A 25179-nucleotide genomic window follows, 5' to 3' on the forward strand; every position below is an offset into this window, starting at 1 on the left:
TCCTCTCTCATTGTCAACAGTCACTTACAGGGATGTATCTCTGACACAGGGAATGATGCGGAGAGACAAATAATGTATTGTAGTTTAGTGTTGTAATGGGGCTCACCATTAGATATTCGGAACCAACTTTAATAAATACAGTCTGGCAGAAGAGTGTTATGTTTTGTGGAAAAGCTCCAGCGAGTATCACTTTTCTCTGCAGCTAAGTCGCGGACCTCTCCCTCACCTACGGGGTATTTCTCCCTTGAACTTTTGGTGGAATCAATCCCACTACATCAAAGCAGATGCAGCATTTTTTATTTAAGTGGTGATCACAGACCTGTCAAGCATTGCAGCGCCAGCCTGACGAGGAGCGCCCAGTGAAGCATGACACCCTACCAGGTGTTTGAGGGCACAATGACCTGACCACGAGGGCCCCCTCTCTTGATCCGTATGGCTGGGTTATTGAATCAACAAAAAATAGTCTCAATGTTTTCCCTCCTTTGAGGAACTACCCTCTCTGTGTGTTTGATGTAAAGATCAGCTGTCACCATCCTTAGTCGTGTGACAGCCTGTTCACTGGGGATGGTAGTCACTCACTTCAACAGAGTCGCTGTGCTGGGTGGATCCTTACACTCCCTCACTGTCTATAATCCATCTGGGGAGAAACAAAAACCACACAGAGCACTTGTCAAGGGATCAGTAGTGAGGATCACATGCATAGGAAAGCACACCAATCCGTCAAAATGAGTAGCAATGTAGAACACTCCAACCCTTGCAGGAAGGAAAAGTGTATTTCTTTCTAATCAATGTAAATTTGGGTAGCGCTCGACCAGTTAGCCAGAGTGTGCATCGATGTAGACTTCTGGTGGGTGGCTCTTGTGTGTGATCTGCTTCTTGCAAAAGCATGACTTACTTTAACACACTGTGTTTTGTGGGTTGTCCTATTTTACCATTCTCTGGGTAACTGCGAGGTCTTCCATGTTGTGCCTGGAATGCTTAATTTGTAAAAAGTATCAAGTATCTCATTGAGAGGCCACTGCATCTTGCACCACACGTTGCCCCTGCCAGCGCTGCCAATGACAATAGCAACAAAACACCTCTGCTAACCATCACATTACTGCAAGAGTGACAATTCGGTCTATCTCAGTCTTCCAAAGCTATAAGAATGACTTGAGCTGCAGGTAATAGTCCTTTTAATGTATATTGAATTAATAATTACCTGATATTGTTGTGGTCATCTCTAAATTATTTAGACAGTGCCACTTTGTGGCAGACTGTCACAAGCACAGGTGCTGACAATTAAGTGCTGGTGCCAAGCACCGGAAACCACCGGCTCAAATTAAGCAGTGCGATTTCATCCTAAATGGCTGGTGCCACACAATTTGCCCTATGCATAGCGCTCTTCAAACCTTGACTACTCTTATGCACTCTGTACATTCTGCTTGCACCCTGACAAAGCAGTGTGCAGCGGCGGTAGTGTTCAGTCCAAGATATCACTTTTAGTCCCTGTACATTCCTAGATTTATGCTGGGAATGGAATGGGGAACATCATGCAGCAGTCTCATTTTATTGGGGGCGTGGGAATGCAGCACCTGTGTAAGCAGCAGAGTGACCCTCAAAAGTGTATGATCGTTTTATGTGATGAAAACTGAGACCTCCTCCCAGAATACCAGTGGAGGGACTGATTCAGCTTGTAAATTGACCTGAAGCCTCCCTCATGTTCTAGACGTGATATGGTATATCAGCTGTCTAAGAAAAGAGGTGCAAGCCTGCAACATAAAACATAAAATCTTAGTTTACATCACATGGTGAGGCTGGTAACCAGCGAGGAGCGAAATCCGAGAAGAAACAGGAGGATTTTGACTCTGGACAGGGTAAAGTGGACAGGATTCATGAGAAGCCAATCAGCTTTCTCTTTAAATTCTACAGTAAGAGAATCGGGAAGACCACATCACCCTGACTAGTGACCAGTGCTTAATTTGTAAAATAAATCTATGAATAAATAAGTGCAGATGCCCAGGTCTGTCTTACGATCCTCCACTGGCACTGATGAGTATCTCATTCACTGATACCAGGGCTACCGAGACTTGATTCCACATCATGCCTTTTTCTACCACCACCATACAGAACAGAGCACAAACTGATGACTTCTAGAAACTCTCTTTCATTGATCAGTAGGACTTCCCATATTTACCACGATTTCCCCCTGTGACAGAGGTGTATTTCTCAGATAAACTCGAAAGGGATCAAGCCACACTAAATTTCCATAAAATGGGCCTATATTTAGGACTTGTGCAACATCCAAGAACAGAACAATACAGTAAATCAACCATACTGCCTGGCATTTATTGGAAATATGTTGTCAGTAACCTACTTGTTGAAAGTTATTTTCGCTCTTTGTTTCTTTAGTCAGGCCTGATAAGAACAGAACAAGCAGATTACTTCTTGAAGCCACTACCACCGCACATTGCACTTAAACACAACTACTCTTCTCCTGATGGTCAACATCCACATGTGCTCTACAAGAGGTCCACCGACAGCAGACTGCACCATTCCAATGAGGTCACAATGGTGGGGAGACAAGTGGAATTGGACAGCCACAACCAACTGTATCAAGGAAACGGCCAGTCGCAGCAAGATCGCAACCACCAGCACCTTAGTGACCACAGACATGGACACTTGCCTAAACAGCATTACTGTGGAAGGCGCAAGAAATGTATGTAAGGGCATTTGTTCTTCTTCAGTCACAACCAGTGTATGTAATATCTGATGTCAATAGATGTGAGTAGCTGCTTAACTGATGCTAGGCTGTAATGTTATTCAGTTTGTGTTGTGTTTTGTTGCGCTGGATTGTATTTTGCTGTGTTTTTTTTATGTTTGTCAAGTTAAAGGTTTTTCTGGGACGCAAAATCAACACCCTCAAGGTTGCAGGGCACTATGGAGAAAGCCCCAAAGACATACTTTGGTCTAAAACATGAAGGAACAGAAGAACCAACTCCCTGCAAATAATACATTTTCAGCTTCATCTGAAACAAAATCAGACTAGATATCAAGGGTGTAGCTCCGGGAAGGGGTGTTTGGGGTATGAACCCTACAGCGTAGACTGACCCAACCAAAAGGCTCTAAGGGTAGCTACGTTGTCAAGGACAAGATAGTCTTTAGCATAACATACACATAATTTACAAATAGTTTACGAATACAGGCTAACAGTCAGTATAGGAACCCTGTCTACAAAGCACCACATTAATTTAGGAAACTATAATCTTTACCAGTGTAAAAAACAATTTATTAAAAGCAATACAGTTTAAATTCGCATTCATAAAACAATTATACATTCAAACATATATTAAAAAACCAAAGAGTCGACGCGGCGTTTCGGTGTCTTGTTTCGATGATAACACCTTCTTCAGGACAGGTTTTTAAGTTAAAAAAATCTCTAAAAGGTAAGATTAAAAAAACATAATCAGCAGGGGCCTATTGTATACTGACGTTAGCATTGTTATGACATTATTACAAAATATGGACTGTACACACAGAACAACATTCGTGATCTCTATATTCACATTTGTATATTCAGGAAAACAATCACTGTTCTCTTTTACTTTTAAGGTTACATCATGTCTAGGGTTATTAATTGTTACACCAGCAGTGCCAGTTTGATACACATACCCACATTTGATACTGGTGACCAAAGATATTGTCTAAGTCATGGTTTTATCCTTCTGTAGATTCACTGTTGGCTTGCATTACACATACCCTTCATCTGAATTGTGTAATTTACACTTTAGGTGGAACAAAATTGATTTTAAACTACATCAAAGGAAGATAAGTCCATGAGAGTCAGACTAATGACTGAAAAAAACTGTACCCTCATGAGACCTCAAATTCCCTAAATCCCTCTATTTCTGAGGTTGGTCTAGAATTGTTAAGTGATAAAAGAGAAACTGCATGGGACCATAAGGATAATTATAAGATAGTAATAAGTTAATCTTGTTGGGATAAAAGGGTATGTGTAATGCAAGCCAACAGTGAATCTACAGAAGGATAAAACCATGACTTAGACAATATCTTTGGTCACCAGTATCAAATGTGGGTATGTGTATCAAACTGGCACTGCTGGTGTACCAATTAATAACCCTAGACATGATGTAACCTTATTGGGTGTTCAAATGGATAAAAAAAGTAAAAGAGAACAGTGATTGTTTTCCTGAATATAAAAATGTGAATATAGAGATCACGAATGTTGTTCTGTGTGTACAGTCCATATTTTGTAATAATGTCATAACAATGCTAACGTCAGTATACAATAGCCCCCGCTGATTATGTTTTTTTAATCTTACCTTTTAGAGATTTTTTTAACTTAAAAACCTGTCCTGAAGAAGGTGTTATCATCGAAACAAGACACCGAAACGCCGCGTCGACTCTTTGGTTTTTTAATATATGTTTGAATGTATAATTGTTTTATGAATGCGAATTTAAACTGTATTGCTTTTAATAAATTGTTTTTTACACTGGTAAAGATTATAGTTTCCTAAATTAATGTGGTGCTTTGTAGACAGGGTTCCTATACTGACTGTTAGCCTGTATTCGTAAACTATTTGTAAATTATGTGTATGTTATGCTAAAGACTATCTTGTCCTTGACAACGTAGCTACCCTTAGAGCCTTTTGGTTGGGTCAGTCTACGCTGTAGGGTATATACCCCCACCAACTAGGGACTCTTTGTGTTTTTTTGCATATTGGTTTACCCAGTCCCTCACTGGTCTTTGGGTACCTCCCTCATTGTGTTGTTTGGGGTATGACACTCCCCTAATAAATGAATTCTGGTGTGTCTAGTTAGGTCTGGGGGCCTCCAGTGTATGTGGTCGGGTTTCTACTCAGATTATCAGCCCTCATAACACAGAAACAAATCTCTATGAATCTTTTCAGAGCTTGCATACACCCACCCCTCCTCTTCCCTCTCACACAAAACTAGCCAAGATTAATTAAAGGACTAGACGACTCTTATGGGTTGCAGGGAAGCCTTTTATATGTAAGATTATTTTCCTCCATTTTTATATTTCAGTGGCAGTGATGGTTGGGAAATTTCTGTTCCACCCCTTCTAATCCAGCTGAGTAAACTACATCCCTGCTAGACATAGTCCTCGTTTCTGAGAAGTCCATAAGTGGTCTCTGCACAAATTTCACTTTCTCAAAACAGGGGACAGCGAATAAATACAATTTGAAGATTGTTGTCGGGGGGGGGGGGGAAGGGGGGCAGACCTCCTCAGCCATTTCTGCACCGCTATGAGTCCATTAGAGTACAGAGGACCTGATGTACCTCTCTTGGGTCCCAGAGACAAATATTGCCCAGTATCTGCAGTGCCACACGCATACATACCGAAATATTTTGAAATTAGGAAAAGGGAGATTTAAAAAAAACTAAAAACTGGCGACATTATTTTCCCCAATAACTTACATTGAAGCAAAGTCAGTTTTAAGTGGGAGACAGATACAATAAAGTAATTTTCGACTTAAAACGGGATCCACCCGCCTGAATAAGATCTGCTAGCATGTGTGGACCAGACAATATTTTAGTGCGGTTACAGATAAAATAATCCACCAAGGAGCAAAAAATAATTCATAAGATTTTTCAGAGTCTCAGCTGTTTTATTATTTCATGACAAAGGTTCCATTTGCCAACCCCTCCAAATGCCTATATATGGTCGGCTGGAGGCCTGTAAGGTAGAGCTGACCTCCGTGCCAAATTATTATCTGCGAAATGCCGGAAGTTCAGTGAGTAGCACTTAAAGGGACGAGAGCTGAAATCTGTCAATGAAGCAGGTTGATCCAAGGATACTAGGTGAACATGCAGCGGTCTTAGTACTACCGTCTCCTCTCCAGAACGATATGGATGGCTTCTTGGCTTTTATTGTGCGAAATGTAATATTAGAAGAAATCAGGCGGTCAGTTATCATTGATGTCTGCTATTCATCCGGAATAACAATGTTGGAAGTCTCCTATCTTTTTTTTAATGGTACATACTGAAAATGCAATATTTTGTACCCATTGTTGGTAAATCTATGACAACAGCGTCCTTAAAATCGTTTTTTATATTTCCAGAGCCAATAATATTGAAAGTCAACAATTATCCTTAATTTTATAATAATGTATTTGTAAAGGAGACCCTTTGCCCTTTTTGAGAAAAGCACATCTGTTTGTGTGACACTTTACATACAGAGGACCTGTAATTTGCTATAAGTCAGGTGGCAATCGAATAGTACATTTTGACCTTCTTTCTTCTTTGTCCTATCTTATTGCTTTTATATTTGTTTGCTTCTGGAAATCCCCTGTATTTTCTGTATTTACTTGTATGAATCTTCTCAATCCTCTCCAACGTTTACTCCAGATTTTTCCCTATTCTTTTCAATTCTCTAAAAATTGAATCTTGTCATCTTTTGTATCATTCCTGTGCACACTTTCCCATAAATGTTTGTCTTGCAGAATACACCCCAGTGACCGATTGTTTTTTCCATGGTTTTCCAGTTTATTGACCTGCTTTCTGGTATTTCGTTTGCTTTTCTAATATATGAAATGATTGTATAGCCCCTGTGTCTAACAGGTTATCCCTTTTCTCATTACCTCTTTTTTTCCTTCACAGACATGCCCAAACCGCCAAAAGAGGATATTTACATCTTGCCAGATGAATACCGATTCCAGCCGCGAAGTAAGCGCTCCCCTTTGAAGGCCCACAAAAATAAACCTCTGAATGTCGAAACTCTTGCTGTGGTTGACAAAAAGATGATGCAAAACCACGGGCATGAAAACATCACAACTTACGTGCTGACGATTCTCAATATGGTAAGGCAGGGCCTACTGTTGAGGGAAATTGTGTAATTCATATTTTCACAATAGGAGTGCAGTTCTAAGAGAGGATTGGGGTGGTTTTAGAACCACAGGCATGCCAGCTTTCAGAAATGAGGAGTCCGTTAACAGCAGTCACAAAACTGGTAATCGCCTCTTTGCCACAAGGATGTCAGATGCCAGGGATAGAGGCAGGAAACCCTGAAGAATATTTTCAGTAGGTTCAGGTTGTCTTTAAACGCTTAATTTTTGTGGTGTCTTAGAATTGCAAGAGTGCCATAGTGTGTTTAGCAGGGCTCTTCATTACCACATGGATGTAATGACAGTGGAAGAGGTGGCGATGCACCAGCAGAGGTTTGGTTCTACGCACAGGATTCACCTGTAAACTTTGCCAGGCGTTTGCTCAAGAAAAACTGTTTAAAGTTCCCATTTACAAACCACAGACATGCAAGGTGCATCCACTGGTTTGAGAATGGCAATGCAGCTTGCAATACGATCAGCTCGTAAAAGAACATTTGTACATTGAAATGTGTTCTAAATTGAAATGGGAGAAGCAGAAAGAAAAGCTTTGGAATGTTCGAGTTGGAGGCCAATACCAGCCATCAATGGCCCGGAGCAGATCCGTTGCCTTCAAAGGCGCTGCCACAACACTTCAATGCACTAACGTTAACGAAACTTGAGGAGGTCCCCTACAAACTACATCAAGCCTCCCTCCAGACTCAGTCAGGAGCTGTCATGCCAAGGTACTGTGCTGAGGGGCACCCCACACAGCAGGGGCTGTCGGGGTCTTCGTTACACCATTGCTTCAGTGTTCTCAATTGGGTTATTGCACTCAGAGTGTGGAAAGTGGTGCACTGCTTTCTTTCCAAATTCGCATCTTGCTGTTTTTAAACAGTTACACTTTCCAGTGCACAGAGCAGTCTTCGTGATATGTCTTTGCACAGTCCAGAGTTGTATCATCATCTTGTTCAAAGGAACCACATCACGAAGCAACAGCATATGATGCTCCAGTTTGAGAATAATACATGGTTTTGTTTTATAGTGCTTCAAAATCAATTGCTGCTATGTTTAAGCACTGTCAGTAATACTTATTTTCATGACAAAATGTATAGGAACTCATTTTGCCAACCGAAGAAAGCTGGAAATCTAGGTCGGCATTGCTGGTATTCAAACACATGACCTAGTGATCTGACCAGGTGTTAGCAACGAACATCAGTTCAAGAAACCATAGTGAACATAGCGTAGCTGTGTGGTATGCAAAATACATCTTGGCGAGTTTCAGAAGGTTGGCCTGAGAATGTCGATTCTCCAATTATCATGCTGAGAGAATCTTGATTTCATTAAAGACAACGGAGGCTGACATTATGCAATAACCTTTTATTGCTCCCAGGACATGCAGCCCTTTAAAGTGTAACAAACATCATAAAGAAACATTCCATAGCAACAACAAAGCACCATGACGACCAGCCATCTTCCTCTTTTATTCGCTGCCCACGGACAGTTAAGTACAACTTCTTCTTGTCTCTCATGACTTTCTGTTTTTTAAGATATTTAGGCTGATTTACTGCCTCTTTGGCATTATTTTAATCTCTTTCAGCATGTGTGTAATTAATGAATGAAACGTTTTTTCTTAGTCCCCATTTTCTTGTGAGTTACCATTTTATTCGTGCCCTTACTTTGTAGAGCGTCTTGTCATTAATATATATATATTTGGAAGGTGAGTATATCTCCTACCTCTCTCAGATACCCTTCCAATTTCGGTTGGGTCCCTTTCTCTTTCCTATTTTCCACTGAGGCTACTGAGGCTCCGCTCGCTCTCTGCCCCCAAACAAGCTCGATATCGGCGTTTCCGCCACCAAACACGCTCATTACCACCCCTCACTGAGCCGATGTACCTTCGGCGGGCTGCGGGCTCCTGATTCAGACCCGCTGCGCTATGCGGCCTGCTTCCGGGTCCCTCCCGTTACTCGGAGGTGACCCGCTCGGCCAAAATGGTTCACTTTTGCTCTTGCTGTGACCCGCAAAGCAAAAATTTGACTGTAAACACAGCGCGAGACCCGTCCTCGCGCTCTCCTTCAGCGCTTTTTAACTGCCTGTTTTCTCTGTCTCCGTTTGCCGACCCGACTGCCTTCCCTCGCTCCCCTGACCTTTGGGCCTTAAATCTCTAGTTTAGGTAGCGCTTTCAGCGGATCTAACCCTTTTAACCTGAATACTTGATATTAAAAAAAAAAAAAAAAAAAGGGGGAACACTTTATAACAGGTAGCGCTTATTTTTTTATTGTTTATTCTTCTGACATCCCTTGTTGCATTATGTCACAGGGAGACTCCTCTGTTAATGACCCCCCCATTACTCAAGCCTCCCTTATAGGTCTCTTTGAGAGCCATTTAAAATCTTCCCTTAATGAAGCTATCGAAGCTGCTCTTAAGAGGAAAAGGGACATTCCTATTGAGCCAACGCTCTTTTCATCGGATGATGATGAGGTGGACCCGCTCCCCTCTAAAGGCGGTGAGGCTGTTAAAAAATCTAAACACATTGAACCTCAAAATCTTCCAGGGGGAACATCTGATAAAGTTTTATCTGTGGGTAGCCTTTGCGCTACAAGTGATGCGGGTGTCCCGAGCGGCACAAAAAGATCGAGCGGCCTTAATGGCGCAAAGAGCACAGGTGTCCCTTGCGGCACGCAGAGATTGGGTGTCCATCGCGGCACAATTGACCTCGTCAATGATGATGACGATTATTTATCCCCATTGGATTTGGAAGAGGAGGCTGATGAGTACGTATTTGATCCTCTAGAAAAGCTTGAGGACGACCTCCTTGACGAGGACCTGACTCTAACCTCTACTAATCTCAACACCATTAAAGACCCATCGGGGAATGAAATGTTTAATCCTTCCAAGATCACCCATCCTAGAGGTTCAGATTGGTGGCCTTTGGACCACGTCTCCCAATTTATTAAAACCTGGATTGGCAAACCTCTTGAAAAGGATTCGCGTAACCTTATGAAGTCTGAGTGTCCCAAACCCTTTTTGGATAACAAAGCAGGGTCAACCCCTAATCTTGATCCTGAACTTTTAACCTTTTTATTTAAAACTGGGAGAGATCCCCGCAAAGGCCTGGAACGCTGCCTTAAGCAGTGCCAGGATAAACTTTTGGATACCCTCGGCCCTTTGGCTAGGATCCTTGACATGGCTGAAGAGGCCTCCTTGAATGGCACTCCAGTTGACACTGAACTCCTTAGAGGCTGGAGCCAGCGTGCCATATGTCTTTTGGGTAACGCTAACGCTAACCTTACCTCGGAGAGAAGGAGAGCGATCCTAATGCGTATGAATCCCAAGTTAGGGGATTTGGCCAACAAAGATGTGCAAGGGGATCCCAATGGTCTTCTATTCGGAGAGTCCTTTATTAAGTCCCTTGGCAAATATGTATCCACCTTTGCAGCTTTTAACAAAGCACAGACAAATATGAGACGAATGTTTGGCGGACGATTTTTTGGAAGGGTCGGCAGGGGAGGATCGGCTGTCGGCCGTGGTTACAACAGATCCTACTACCAACAGAATCAGCGTGGCTACTCAAGGAACTACCGGGGATACGGTAACTTCTTTCCCCAAAGAGGCCGGAACTATCGTAACAGAGGTGGTACCGGTCGTGGAAGATTCCAGTCCCAAGGACAGGGACAAGGTAAGACTCCCTCTTCTTAGTTCTTCCCTTCCAATGGTAGGGGGAAGACTCTCCCTTTTCAGTCACGTTTGGCCTTCCATAACAAACGATGCTTGGATCTTGGAGACGGTAAGGGGATTCAAGATAGATTTCATATCGATTCCCTTTCAGGCCAAACAACCCAGGGAGCTTTCTCTAGACCAAGAACAGTCAGTTTTGGTAGATGCAGAAGTGAATCAAATGCTAGAGAAAGGTGCGATACGCATCGTCCCAAATTCTGGTCAGGGTTTTGTGAGTACAATCTTCTTGGTGAAGAAAAAAGAAAAGGGTTGTTGGCGTCCTGTAATAAACCTGAAGGAACTGAATTCTTTTCTGGTCTACCGCCATTTCAAAATGGAGGGTATTCACCTCCTGAGAGATCTCCTTCAAAGAGGAGATTGGCTCATAAAATTGGATCTCAAGGACGCTTACTTTACAATCCCTATGGATCCTTTCTCTCAGAAGTTCCTGAGGTTCGTTTGGAGGAATGTAACTTACCAGTTCCAATGTCTCCCTTTCGGCCTATCTTCCGCCCCTTGGTGCTTCACCAAGGTGCTCAGGCCTGTAGTCGCCTCTTTAAGAAGAAGAGGGGTTCGCCTTATTATCTATCTAGACGACATCTTACTGATGTCCCAGAGCAAAGAAGAACTCCTATCCCATATGGATTGGACAGTAAGTCTCTTGGAGAGTCTTGGCTTTATTATCAATATAGAAAAGTCTATTATGACGCCTTCTCAAAATCTGGAATTTTTAGGTTTTCAGGTGGACACAACCTTAACCCAGTTACAACTTCCCAAAAAGAAGCTAGCCAAAATAAAGAAGGAAGTTTCTTATGTCTTATCCAAGGACCAAGTGAGTTTGAGAGAATTAGCGAGAATAGTGGGTCTCTTATCTTCTTCCATCCAGGCTATTTCTCCAGGTCCCCTTCACTACAGGGCCTTACAGAGACTCAAAGCTTCAGGTCTGAGGATGGGTCTTTGGTACTCAGACATAGTTCCCCTCTCCCAAGATGCTCGGGAGGATCTTATATGGTGGCGAAACAACTTAGACAGTTGGAATGGAAAGGCAATTTTCGGAAATTCACCGAGTTTTGTCTTGGAATCCGACGCGAGCAATCTTGGTTGGGGTGCCAGACTTGGAGAGGTGGAAACTGGGGGGAAATGGTCGAGAGAAGAGCTAACCCTTCACATAAACTCTCTAGAGATGTTGGCGTGCTTGAATGCCCTGATGAGCTTCAAGTCTATCCTCCAAAACAATGTGGTCCTGGTCAAGCTAGACAATTTCTCAGCCGTTACTTATATCAATCGGCTAGGGGGAGCAAAGTCGAAATCCCTAGCGGATCTTGCGGAAAAGATCTGGTATTTCTGCTGGGATCACAAGATTTCTCTGAGAGCCGAGTTTATTCCGGGTCTCCTAAACACAAGGGCGGACTGGAATTCGAGATTCCTAAAGGAATCTATTCTGCCCATCACTTGCCATTGGATTTGTGGTTTGTAACTCATGTTTTCATGCTTCCCATTTGCTGGTTTTATTTGCTTCAGGCTGTCTAGGTTCAGTTTGTCCCGTCCAAGGAGAAAGCCGTGTTCACTGTATTCTTCCATGAACTCGGTATCTCTTAACAGGCCTTTAAATCTTGTTCTTATCTTGTCACATTTGTTGGGCATTCAATGATCGAGGTCAAATGGCAAGCTGTGTTTTCGTAGGAACCTGGAATTTTTGCTTTTGCTGGACTTCAAAGTGAGAACATTCATGGGAAAGAGGAATGCAGCGTACTTTCTCCATGGAGCCTGCTTGTGTCCTTTTTAAAAAATATATATTATTTCATACATAGCCATCTCATAAGGTAACTCGTTTTTTGTCTGCACAAAACATTTGAACATTTTTTCCAAAATTCCTTTTCTGTCGTGAGTGTATTTTATTTGCGAAACTGCCTTTTTAGGAACAAAATACAAAACTAGAATTCAGTCTCAGAGTCAGCCTAACACATTGTGATCCTTGGCAATTTCCACTTTTTGTAGCCCATTCACCGGATAAGATATTTTCACAAGAAAGAGCCAGCCACTTTGCAACAAAATTTAACAATCAATGCTTGGTTTTCACTTTGATGTGTAAAGCATATGATTTATTTATGACATCTGGGGCAACTCGTTTTGGACAGTTGGGTACGTTTAAAGGCACATTTTAACAAAGGATTTCTATTTATGTGTACCTACATAATATTTATAAATTCCACCTGAAACTGTGCCTTTATCGGAACCCATACATTGCTGGATGTAAACGATCTCATTTGTCCTTGCAGGCACTAGGTTCAGGATTTCAATGGTGTAGCAGGTGCAGTGGCACAGGGGCCAAAAGGACTAAGAAACCCACATAAAATCGATTATCACTTCCTGTTACTAATATGCAAGCAGTCACAAGTGCAGTTACCTTTCAGGCATGAGAGCCATGATTTGAATCGTGCAGCAGGAACAGTGGCATAGGGCAGAAAGCTCTAGATAATCGACTGGACACCGATTACTGCTGTATGTTACTGGTAAGCAAGCAGTCACAAGTGCAGTTATTTTGCAGGCATGAGAGACATGATTTGAATGGAACAGCAGGTACAGTGGCACAGGGGCAACACTAGGAAACCCACTAAACACCAATTACTGCTATATGCTACTTCTAAACTAGCAGTGACCAGTTCAGCTACCTTCCACGCACTAGGGCCATGATTTGGATGGTGCAGAGGGAGAGGGACCAAAAGCTCAAGGAAACCCTCTGAACACCGATTATTTTTATATTTTACTACTAAGCAAGCAGTCAGGAATGTTTTTTTGTGGTTATTTTGTGCCCATTGCACCCAAAGTAACACATAGCCTAAAGTATCACCATAGTAAAAGCTGTAACCTATTAGAGTTTGAAGAACCGGGTTTTAGAACCCAGCGGCGCCAGGGGCACGCCCAAAGTCTTCGGGTTCACCTGTCTTAGAATACAGAGACACAGGATACTTCTCGGTGACGTCAAAGATCAAATTTATTGGCTGCAACCAGGAACAGAAGTCTACGAAGTACAACACGGGTAGGTTCACTAGAGACTGCTCAATTTTCATATTGCGAGACATCGTCTTTTATGCCAAAAATCACATTCCTGACAAACACCCATTATTTACGAATTGTCCAATCACAAGTATAATTACAAAAAGTATCACATGACGACAAACCCACTCTTCAGTTGTCCAGCCCACCATCAATTACACGGGAAAAGCCCAACATTCTTTCTCGGACAGGCCGGACAAACCCATAATAAAAGACCACAACCCATACCATAAACAGCCCATAAAAGAAGGAACAGAAACAGATGTGAAGCAAGATAAAGGGGTGTGTGCGTGTACAATAAACTCAACAATGTCCTGTTCTTTGATCTCTATCTCGATCAACTACCGGACAAGGAACTGGCTTAGCAAGGTTAGCTTCAGGCAACGAGGTCAGTTCGCTCAGGTCACCTAGGAGTCAGTTAACGTGTATGTGTACCAAAGACTTCGTTCGGCCGTAGTAATCGACCTATGTTAGGGCAACCACAAAATGGCTGACATGCACAAAATGGAACCCGAGGGTTCGGAACGAAATCCCTAAATACGTAGTGAATCCATCGGTCTAATATGGCGAAATCACTCATACTTGCCACACTCACTAGTTACGGTTCGCTACTATCAAATACGTAACGAAAGCATGACCTTTATGGAACGGGTTCAGAATTCTCGGAACCTCAGACCTCCTTTTGCCCTTACATAGGCAATAACCTAAACTCAAGTCAATCTGAATCCAGGTCTATACTCATCAGATCATCAAGATGTTGCTGGAGCATCATCCTATTACTTAGTAACTCTCTCTGGACAGGTCTCCTTGCATACGAAGTAGCACAAAGGCCACATATAGCAGGAGCACACTGTACACAAAGACAGAACAGGAAAAGAATAGCTAAAGCCATCCAAATGATCATCAGAATCTTCCATCACCAAGTGGATAACAATCCCCCAAACCATCCCATTAACGACCAATCTCCTTCGTCCACATGTACAGACTCGGAGATCTTATGTAGGTTGGAAATGGCCTGATACACTGTAGGAGCATTGTCTGGAATGAAAATGCAGCAGCTCGATTGAATCAATTTACATACCCCTCCTCTATCTGCAAGTATGACTTCTAACGCAACTCGATTCTGCAATGTCATAAGACGATCCGATTGGAGCTCAGCAGTCAAATTACTAAGGGCATCAGCAGTCTCAACTACGGTGGACTCAACCACTCTCGTCAATTGCCGTATGTTCCTACTGTTGACCATAGGTCCCCAAAACGGCAGGAAACCCTTAAGAAAATCTCCCAATTCTTGTCTTGCAGTATCTTCCTTACTGAAGACACCTCTAGCAATTCTCGTTCTGTGGTAATCTGCCGCTGCAGTATACGTAGGGGGCAACAGAAACGAAACATAACATGTTCCCGAAAAATCAGGGGTCAAACATGTATATGCTCTATCGTAGCAGACAAAATATGTACCCTTAGCTGCTAAAAATGGTGGGGAAGTCTGGGACACAAAAACATACGTCTCAGTACAAACACTCTTCCCTAACTGAGCTCTCGGATTCTTGCCATTACCTTTGAGACAAAAATGACCATGATGGGGTACGATCCAAATCGGGGATGACCTTTTCCCTCGCTGCTTTTCACTCAGACTAACACCATATCCAGTCACATTCCATCCAATATAAGCTAGTGTCTCATCTCTAGGAATAGTCTCATAGGAATTAATTCCTCTAATCATATCTACTATTCCCTTCACCAGAGCACTATTACTCGGATTATCTTTCATGGAACGCAGGGGATAAACTTCATGGGCATAGATGAATATCGTCCTATACGCCCACACAGAACCATTATAGCTGAATGGCAGGACCAGATAAGGGATACCCCTATCTGTAATATGAGGCATAAGCCCACACGCCCAACAATTAGTGGTGTTCACTACTAACTGATGCTGATGCAGAAGTTGTACAAAGGAATTATTAACAAATTCTGATCTTCTAATGGATTCATGTTCAGGCAAAGGATGAAAAGAATGAAAAGAAATAGTAGGAAAAGACATAGGTTGTGTAGTGGTTGAAAACGTCACTTGAAAAGAGAAAACAACATATCCTATCAAAAACATCGTCATGCTAAGTAACATTAAAAGACACGTTATAAAAAAACATTTGCTACTCATTAATTTACACAGTCTCGTCTTAAAGTTCATTTCTACAACAGCTCTCTCGATCTCAAAAAACTCCATCCTCTAACCGTGCTGTTCGTGGCAGTTGGTTCTCTTCGGCTCAGATGTACGTCTGAATGTCCCAGGGAACGCCCTAGAACAAACCAGAACCGTCGACCTTGTGTCTACCGGCTGTACACTCTAAGGCTTTATACCGCGACCCTACAGCTGAACCCAGATGGCGGTTGTGAAAACAAAAATAGATCAAAACAGCTTTTCGGATGAGAGAGCGTAGTTTCAAAAGCAAAAAGAAATCATTTTATTTGTCCATTGAAAAATGGTCGTAAATTATAGCGGCCTTTACCAGGCAATGTCTGATCACGAAACAACCCAGGCTCAGTAGTGTCTAGTCTCAAAGAAGGGGACACAGCTTCTTGCAAAATATTGTCGTCTTCACGATCAGAGCTTGTCCCAACCAAACGTGCATCACTGAATGGGACGAAACGTGGCAGTCTCAGTCTCTGAATCCCCAACACCCTCCTGGACCCCCTGGCCGTACGGCAGAGGCAAAGAAACCCTCTTACAATGTACGCCGTGGATCCAGTTCTTCTTGCCGTGAACTCTCACTGCGGTACGTGTTGATAACAGGACCTGAAATGGTCCAGTCCAGCGGGGCTGATTGTTCTTTGTCCGCTGAAAATTCCACACTAGAATCCACGAACCAGGATCGATGGCGTGTCCTGGATCTTCAGATGCTTGTGGAAGTGTGTTGTGAACCTGTTGGTGTAAGACACGCAATTTAGCCGTCAAATCATACAAATAGTCAATCAGCACAGGGTGTTCAATCTCGCTAAACTTTGTCGGCCTCGGCACTCCCCATACATTTGCCGGGCGACCGAAAACGATCTTGTAAGGACTAAGGCCTACTCGGGAATGCACTGTAGTTCTAGTTGACAAAAGAGCCAACGGCAAAACATCGGGCCATTGGAGACCAGAGCTCGCCTGAATCTTGGCTAGCTGAAGCTTTAAAGTGCCATTGTAGCATTCGACTAAAATAGGTGATTGGGGTGATTTGCAGCTTGGAATTTCTGCCTGATGCCTAAACCTTCACACACTCTCTTCATGACTTGACCCACAAATTCACTTCCATTATCACTCCACATCATCCTTGGCAAACCATATCTGGGGAAAAATTCCTTGAGTAGGGCTTTAGCAGTGGACAAGGCAGTATTATCTTTCAGGGGGTATGCTTCTACCCATCTCGAAAAGGCACAAACAACTACGAGGACGTATTTCAAATTGTTACATCTTTCAATGTGTATAAAATCCAATTGCACCACCTCAAACGGATACGTCGGAGGCGCAAAGTGACCAGCTGGAGTTGGAGTTCCCTTGCCAGGATTATACATCAGACAAACCATACAATTCTTGACCAGATTCGCCGCACACTTAGGAATTCCAGTATTCTGCCATACTGGAGCCAAAAACGTACAAATCCCTTTCGCACTAATGTGAGCCATTCCATGCGCCATCGTAACCACTGCAAGCACATACGCATCAGGTAACAACCATCGCTGATGTTCTGACAACTCAATCCAACAACCAGTCACATCCAATTTTCCCGTATTCTCTCTCCATACATTCAATTCTTTCTCCGTAGCTTCAGCCTGAATTGACTTCACACTCTCTATCATATCTTCACACATACCTCTATCCGGAACCCATCTTGCTGGACCCGCAACATACATTCGACTCATCACATCTTTTGTCGTCTCTTTCGCAACTACATTCGCAAACGCATTACCATGACCAACGTGATCGGTAACCTTCTTATGTGCACTGCATTTCACGATCGCAACTTGTGTCGGCAACGTAAGTGACTCAAGAAGTTCATTCACCAACTGTCCTTGCTGAATCTTCGTACCATGAGACGTAAGGAACCCACGTTCCTTCCACAAGCGTCCGAAGCTATGGGCAACACCAAAAGCATACTGACTATCGGTATACACAGTCACTCTCTTTCCTTTCGACAACACACACGCTCTTGTCAGTGCAATAAACTCTGCTGCTTGAGCTGAATTTTGTGGGATACGTGCAGCTTCAACAATCGTATGCAAAGTTGTAACCGCATATGCTGCAGTCGTATCACCATTCGGAAGCTTAAAGCATGAACCATCTACCCATAAGGTACCATCACACTTCGCAAGAGGAGTATCTTTCAAATTGATTCTACCCTTTGTTTCTTCCTCTGTCCTAAGAAAGCAATCCTGCTGTTCCTGAACATCCGTCTCTACAGAAATCGGCAACAACGTAGCTGGATTCAACGTGTTGCATCGCTTTATATGCACATGACTCGCCAAAAGTGTAAACTCATAACCTGATAATCGAGCACTAGTTAAGTGCTGTGTCTTTGTCCTGTTTAATAAAGTATCCACTGCATGTGGAACCATCACAATCAACATATTATTCATTACCAAACCAGCAGACTGTCGAATAGAAACAGCTGCTGCCGCTGTAGCTCTCAAACAACTCGGCAACGCTCTAGCTACCGGATCCAGTCGATGAGAAATACGCACATGGATGCTGATTGTTGCCGAACTGCTGAGTCAAAACTGACAATGCACATCCCTCTCTTTCGTGAACATAGAGTGTAAAAGGCTTACTGTAGTCGGGAGTACCCAACACAGGAGCCGAACACAACGCATCTCGCAATTCAGAAAAACTCTTCTGACATTCGTCAGACCAAGGAAGAGGATTCGTAGTATCCTTAAGAGTAAGCGCTAATAAAGGTTTTGCAAGCAACAAAAAATTTAGAATCCATTGCCTACAGTACGAAGTAATACCTAAGAAAGCATGCACTTCTCTCTGTGTAGTTGGCCCATTCATTTTCGCAATCGCTTGAATTCGTTCTGGGGTCAACCTTCTTCCCTCCTTCGATAAGAGATGACCTAAGTAGGTCACTTCTTGTCGACAATACTGCAACTTCGAAGGTGACACTTTATGATGAAGGTCAGACAAATGTTGCAACAAAGAAAAAGTAGCTTCTTTACAAGTCTCTTCATCATCAGCAGCAACTAACAAATCATCTACATACTGAATAAGAGCAGCACCATCAGGCAAGACAATTGTATCAAGCTGTGTTTTCAAAGCCTGACTATAGATGGATGGAGTTTCACAATAGCCTTGAGGAGCACGCTTAAACCGGAAACTTCGGCCTCTTAAAGAGAAGCCAAAAATATCTCTACTCTCCTCGGCAATCGGGATGCTGAAGAAAGCATTCTTCAGATCTATCACCAAAAACCAGGTAGCTGAAGCAGGAATCATAGTCAGTAAAGCAGTAATATCCGGAACAACAGAAAACTGTGGTACGACAATCTTGTTCACTTCTCGAAGATCGATCACAAACCTATACACAGGCGGTTTAGAAGAATCAGTACGTTTCAGAACAGGCAAAACCGGACTACTGCATACATTACCTCTCGTCTCCACAATCACACCTTTCTCAATCAGATCATAGATGATCGCTAAAAGTGCTCTTTTACCATCACTAGAAATCCTATATTGGGGAATGCGTGGCAATCTAGCATTCGCTTTTAGCGTCACGACATATGGTGGAATCTCTAAAAGACCCACATCATTAGGACCAGTAGCCCAAAGAGTATCAGGGAGAGAACGCAATTCCAATGGAAGGCGATCTTTAGAAAAATACATCGGAGAGATCACTCTCTTACCAAATGTAAGCTGCACTCCTGCACTCCTGAAGGAGAACAATGCAATGTCGCATAAAACCTCTTCAACAAATCCAATCCAAACAAATTCTCACCACAACCTGTCGTTAAAATTAGGGGTGCTTCCAATTCACAAGGTCCAACAGAAAGAGACAAAGGACTAGAAACCGGATTACAAACTGGGGCGCCAGAAAAACCTACCGAAACATTCGTCAAGCCAGACAAAGGTGCGCCAGGGAGTTTAGAGTGCGTGATAGAACTCTTCGCAGCACCAGTATCCAACAGAAAAGGCTCTGACACACCTGATGTAATCACTTCAACATACGGTCCACTCTAATCTACTGGAACTGACACAACTCCCTCTCTTTGTCTATGGCTGTCCTAGCAATCATTACCATCAGCATTCTCACTCTCAACATAGTAATCGTCAGCATAATACTGAGTCGATCTACCAGACGCAACATTCTGTTGATCAAAGCAATTCATCGAATTCTGTGGAGAAAAGGATTGTGCATTCTGGGGGAACACACCATGTCCTCTACCTCTAGGAGCTTGCTGAACACCTCGACCTCTCATACTAGAAGCACCATTCATACGCTGTAACAAAACTGGACAACTACTCTTGAAGTGGCCTTCTTCTTTACAATACGCACACTGATTAGGGCCTACAGGAAAACGCTGTTGAGAAGAATCGGACCTTTGCGATCCTCTCTGAAATTGCTGAGGTTGCTGAAATTCGTGCTGATTATAACGAGGCGGATACGCCTGTTACAAAAGAACCTTCGTCTTTAAATCTTTAGTCTTTCTCTCTGCTTTCTCTTTCTCATCCTTATCTCTATTCTCGTAATATTGTGCAGTAGCTAATATCTGGGCCGCCGAAGAAACTGCCCATGAACTCTCTGAATCCTTCACCTTATTACACAACTCTGGAAGCAAGTTATGAACAAACTTATCTACGAACAACCTTTGGCCACCTTCCGTACTCATGTCTTGACCACTATGATCTATAAACGTCTCTTCAAACCTAGTGAAGAAAACAGACACACTCTCCTCTTCTGCTTACATGCAGACAATTTATCCCAATTCACTCGCATCACAGGCATTAAAGTCTTCATACAAGTAATGATTCTACCAGGGAGTTCCGCAACTAAAGCTTCAGGTTTAGCTCCACTACCTTGAAGACCAACTGCAGCAGTAATATTAGCCCTTGTATCACCTAATTGTTGCGCATGATCCTCGTGACGAATCTTCGCCCACAAAGGTTGAGGAACCACGTTACCAAACAACATATCTATATCAGCTAAATTCATAATGCATGCGTCAGCTGTCTGTGATAACTCTTTATAATACCCTGCAGGATTCTTGCGGGGATCAGGTAGAGTCTGCTTAAGGGCCAAAACTTCAGCTCTCTTCCACGGAACATGTACCCAGACACGCTGAAAATGAGCTTCTACAGCTGCAATTCCATTGTTAACATTGGCCTGAACTGCTTCTTTCCATACCGGAGGAACCTCTCTCATTGGATGCTGTTGCGCTTTTCTCCTAACAGAAGAATCAGGCTCAAACAACGACCGAGAAGGATGCTCACTCCTAAACGAAAGCAACGTCGCAACTGCTTTCTCGACATCAAAACCCACTATCGTTCCTTTCGCAAACTCGGACTGTACATTAAACAACTCTGACAGAGTCTGAACCAACTCCCCATCTTCCCATTCTTCACAAAGGAAAGTACACATGATGCCGAAGACATATCTCTGCTTTGGTGCTTCCCATTGATGGAAGACATCCATAACCGACTCTAAATCATATCTTAAAGAATTAGTAACCCATTTACGAGCCAAATGATCCAATACTGCCCGCTCTTCGGGACCAGGAAGCTGGCTACATAACAGTTTACGCTTAAATACAGGAGTCACACTCAATGACTCAAAGAAAGGAGACAAAAGACCAGTAACAGTATCAGTCATTCTCTGTCGAACAGAAGGAGAAGCTGTCATAAGGACAGGAGGCAAAGCAGGCTGAGATTAAGCATACATAGGAGTAGTAGCAGAAGGAGTAGCAGAAGAAGTAGCAAATACAGGAGAAAAATTCGTAGGAATTTGAGGCGGAACTGATAGCAAAGTCGGCGGCCCTAGAGAAGGCTGCGCCAGAGGAGAAGGAACCAGCTAAAGAGGAGCTGGCAACTGAGCAACAACAGGAGGCTGAACAACTGGAGGTTGCGCAACTAAAGGTTGCGGAGATGCCGTAGCACTCTGCACATAAGGGGTGGCGAACTCAACAAATGTGACATCAAAGGATCCTTTTCAGGGTCCTTCGTTGCACCTTGTAGAAGAGGTGAAAAAGCTGGATAACATTTATCGATGGCCATTTTATGTTGCCTATGCAACTGCTCACTCGCTTGTTCTTCTTCATTATCTTTAAACTGTATAGCAGCCTGCATTATCGATATACCCTTCTCTCTTTTATTTCTTTTTGCTAGTTTAATTTCTTTCTGTTTGGCTTCCTTTCGCCAGAGGGGAAAGAGTCAAACATCGCCGGCCGGGCTTTCCTCTTAAATAGTTTAACTTCCAAATTATCTAAAATCTCTGTGTCATAACTACCATGTTGGGGCCATTTTAGAACACCGTCTTTCCTAGTGTATCGGACCCACAATTCATTATACGTAACGGGGACCACGCCGTGTTTAGAATAGAGCTCATAAGTCGGAGTGCCAACCGGAGGTATCGGACACGAGTCCTCCAATCGGGGATCCCTGTTACAACTACAACAAAATATCTTTCTAAGTTTGCTAAGACCATGCATCTTCGCTCACTAGTCTAGCTTCAAACTTCAAGGGATTACCAAACACGATAGTCTCGCAAATATACGAGTCCCTCGGCTTTGGCACTTGCAAGTTCCAAATCAAAGATCCCGAAGGAAACCAAAAACTAAGGACTGGGAGCGACCCACTTATACTTAACTGAAGTATCGATCACGTCACCAGAAGACCCGTCTATCGCCTCGCTATACAAATCATCTCGAAGGGTCCACGACAGGGCGACAGTCAGGGCAGCAGTCCTTCGTAGCTGTCGTAAAGCGGGGAAGCCTTGCAGCAAAAACTTTCAGTTAACGTTCGACATGCCGGGTCGATGAAGTGGGGGCCGTTTTCCAGAATTTCCTCACGAAGCTCCTCACGATCTTCAGGCTTGGACCGGTACCACTGAAGTCGCCTCACGTTGGGTGCCAACTGAAGAACCGGGTTTTAGAACCCAGCGGCGCCAGGGGCACGCCCAAAGTGTTCGGGTTCACCTGTCTTAGAATACAGAGACACGGGATACTTCTCGGTGACGTCAAAGATCACATTTATTGGCTGCAACCAGGAACAGAAGTCTACGAAGTACAACATGGGTAGGTTCTCTAGAGACTGCTCAATTTTTGTATTGCGAGACATCGTCTTTTATTCCAAAAATCACATTCCTGACAAACACCCATTATTTACGAATTGTCCAATTACAAGTATCATTACAAAAGGTATCACATGACGACAAACCCACTCTTCATTTGTCCAGCCCACCATCAATTACACGGGAAAAGCCCCACATTCTTACTCGGACAGGCCGGACAAACCCATAATAAAAGACCACAACCCATACCATAAACAGACCATAAAAGAAGGAACAGAAACAGATGTGAAGAAAGATAAAGGGGTGTGTGCATGTGCAATAAACTCAACAATGTCCTGTTCTTTGATCTCTATCTCAATCAACTACCGGACAAGGAACTGGCTTAGCAAGGTTAGCGTCAGGCAACGAGGTCAGTTCGCTCAGGTCAACTAGGAGTCAGTTAAAGTGTACGTGTACCAAAGACTCGTTCGGCCGTAGTCATTGGCCTATGTTAGGGCAACCACAAAATGGCTGCCATGCACAAAATGGAACCCGAGGGTTCGGAACGAAATCCCTAAATACGTAGTGAATCCATCGGTCTAATATGGCGAAATCACTCGTACTTGCCGCACTCACTAGTTACGGTTCGCTACTATCAAATACGTAACGAAACCATGACCTTTAAGAAACGGTTTCAGAATTCTCGGAACCTCAACTTTTCTGTTAACCTACATTACATTCAACCCGAGGGTTCGGAACGAAATCCCTAAATACGTAGTGAATCCATCGGTCTAATATGGCGAAATCACTCGTACTTGCCGCACTCACTAGTTACGGTTCGCTACTATCAAATACGTAACGAAACCATGACCTTTAAGAAACGGTTTCAGAATTCTCGGAACCTCAACTTTTCTGTTAACCTACATTACATTCAACCCGAGGGTTCGGAACGAAATCCCTAAATACGTAGTGAATCCATCGGTCTAATATGGCGAAATCACTTGTACTTGCCGCACTCACTAGTTACGGTTCGCTACTATCAAATACGTAACAAAACCATGACCTTTATGAAACGGGTTCAGAATTCTCGGAACCTCAACTTTTCTGTTAACCTACATTACATTCAGCGCATTTATATGGCACATTTCCCTAGTTTTTGTATGGCCTAAAATGCTTCTGAATCTGGACACACTAACACATCAGCAAGGGCATTCTCCATTCTGTAACATTACCACTTCAGCCATTGTAAACACCATATAAATACTTAGAACTTACCATATGGCATTCCATACCAAGCATTGGCAACACCAATAAGTCACACCTATGCAAGATCCATTGGTTTTGCCATATTATGCAGAAGCGCTAGCTTCAGGGCAGCACTACCGACATTTTTTTTTTAGAAACACTATAACACAGACATTGTTGGTTGTGTCAGACAGCTTTTTTACATTACTTTCAGCCATTTGCAACAAAGCTAGAAAACAGTAGCAGAGCCAATAAATCTCACTTAGGCAAGTCCTATTAGCTTTCCAATGCGTATTTTAGGCTGCCATCCAAAGCGTCCTGATGCATATTGTGCCTATCCCTTTGCAGAGTATCCAATTAACAGCTGTTATCGCCCTCGGAATAGAGTACTAACCAAAAAACTCATGTCAAAAAGTACGCCCAAAAATATAAAATCAAGTGCAGGACCGTACTCTGTTCAGCTTGAGAGTGGTACGATTGTGCTTCCCTCCGCCCCCCCATTCGAGTAGTGTTCTGGGACAAGTATTCAGCTCTTGACACCAGCAACATAAAAAATAAGTAAGCATAATTTATGGTGTGATTTCCGTACTGTCTTTCAAATATCATGACAATCGCATTCACACTGCCAAAAGGCGCATCGGAATGGGGCCTCACCAATCTTTTTTTATTGATAATATTTCTGAACAACGGAGTTCTTTGATCAAAAAGCAGCATTAATGTGAATAAAAGTATCAGCCCTTTGGAGTCAGCGGGTTCTGTGGTGAAACATTGGGTTGTTGAACTATTCTTTGTACCTGTTACCTGGCATTTCCAAGACAGGGGCTGCATAGTGTTTCAGAATGCCTTGGTTTGGCAAAACAAAAACATAATCAATCCATGACGCCTTTCTCAGGTCTCTTCACTGGCTATATGCGTTCAGGCAACCCAGTGTAATTTTCCCCATTAAGAGACTGAATTGAGCAGACAATTTCTCACGGGAACAGTAAAACTGCAACTAAGAGACATTTTCTCCTCAATCTAGCCTCCTGCTGGTATTTCGTGTGACTTTGGTATATGAGGAATGCTCTTGAAGGTTCATACTTGATGCGTGCAAAATGCCT

At 43.0% G+C, this 25179-nt stretch overlaps 1 protein-coding gene across 1 annotated transcript in view; it reads left to right on the top strand.

Moving 5' to 3' along the window:
* Positions 1–25179, top strand: part of ADAMTS16 (ADAM metallopeptidase with thrombospondin type 1 motif 16) — a 975864-nt gene that overhangs the window by 197256 nt on the left and 753429 nt on the right. Inside the window, exons 4-5 of the mRNA XM_086965269.1 lie at positions 2392–2698; positions 6622–6821. Of these exons, the coding sequence (XP_086821395.1) occupies positions 2392–2698; positions 6622–6821 (507 nt within the window). The remainder of the gene's footprint in view (positions 1–2391; positions 2699–6621; positions 6822–25179) is intronic.

The sequence above is a fragment of the Lissotriton vulgaris genome, chromosome 4_1, assembly GCF_964263255.1.
Source record: "Lissotriton vulgaris chromosome 4_1, aLisVul1.2, whole genome shotgun sequence".
In the NCBI taxonomy this organism is placed as follows: Eukaryota; Metazoa; Chordata; class Amphibia; order Caudata; family Salamandridae; genus Lissotriton; species Lissotriton vulgaris.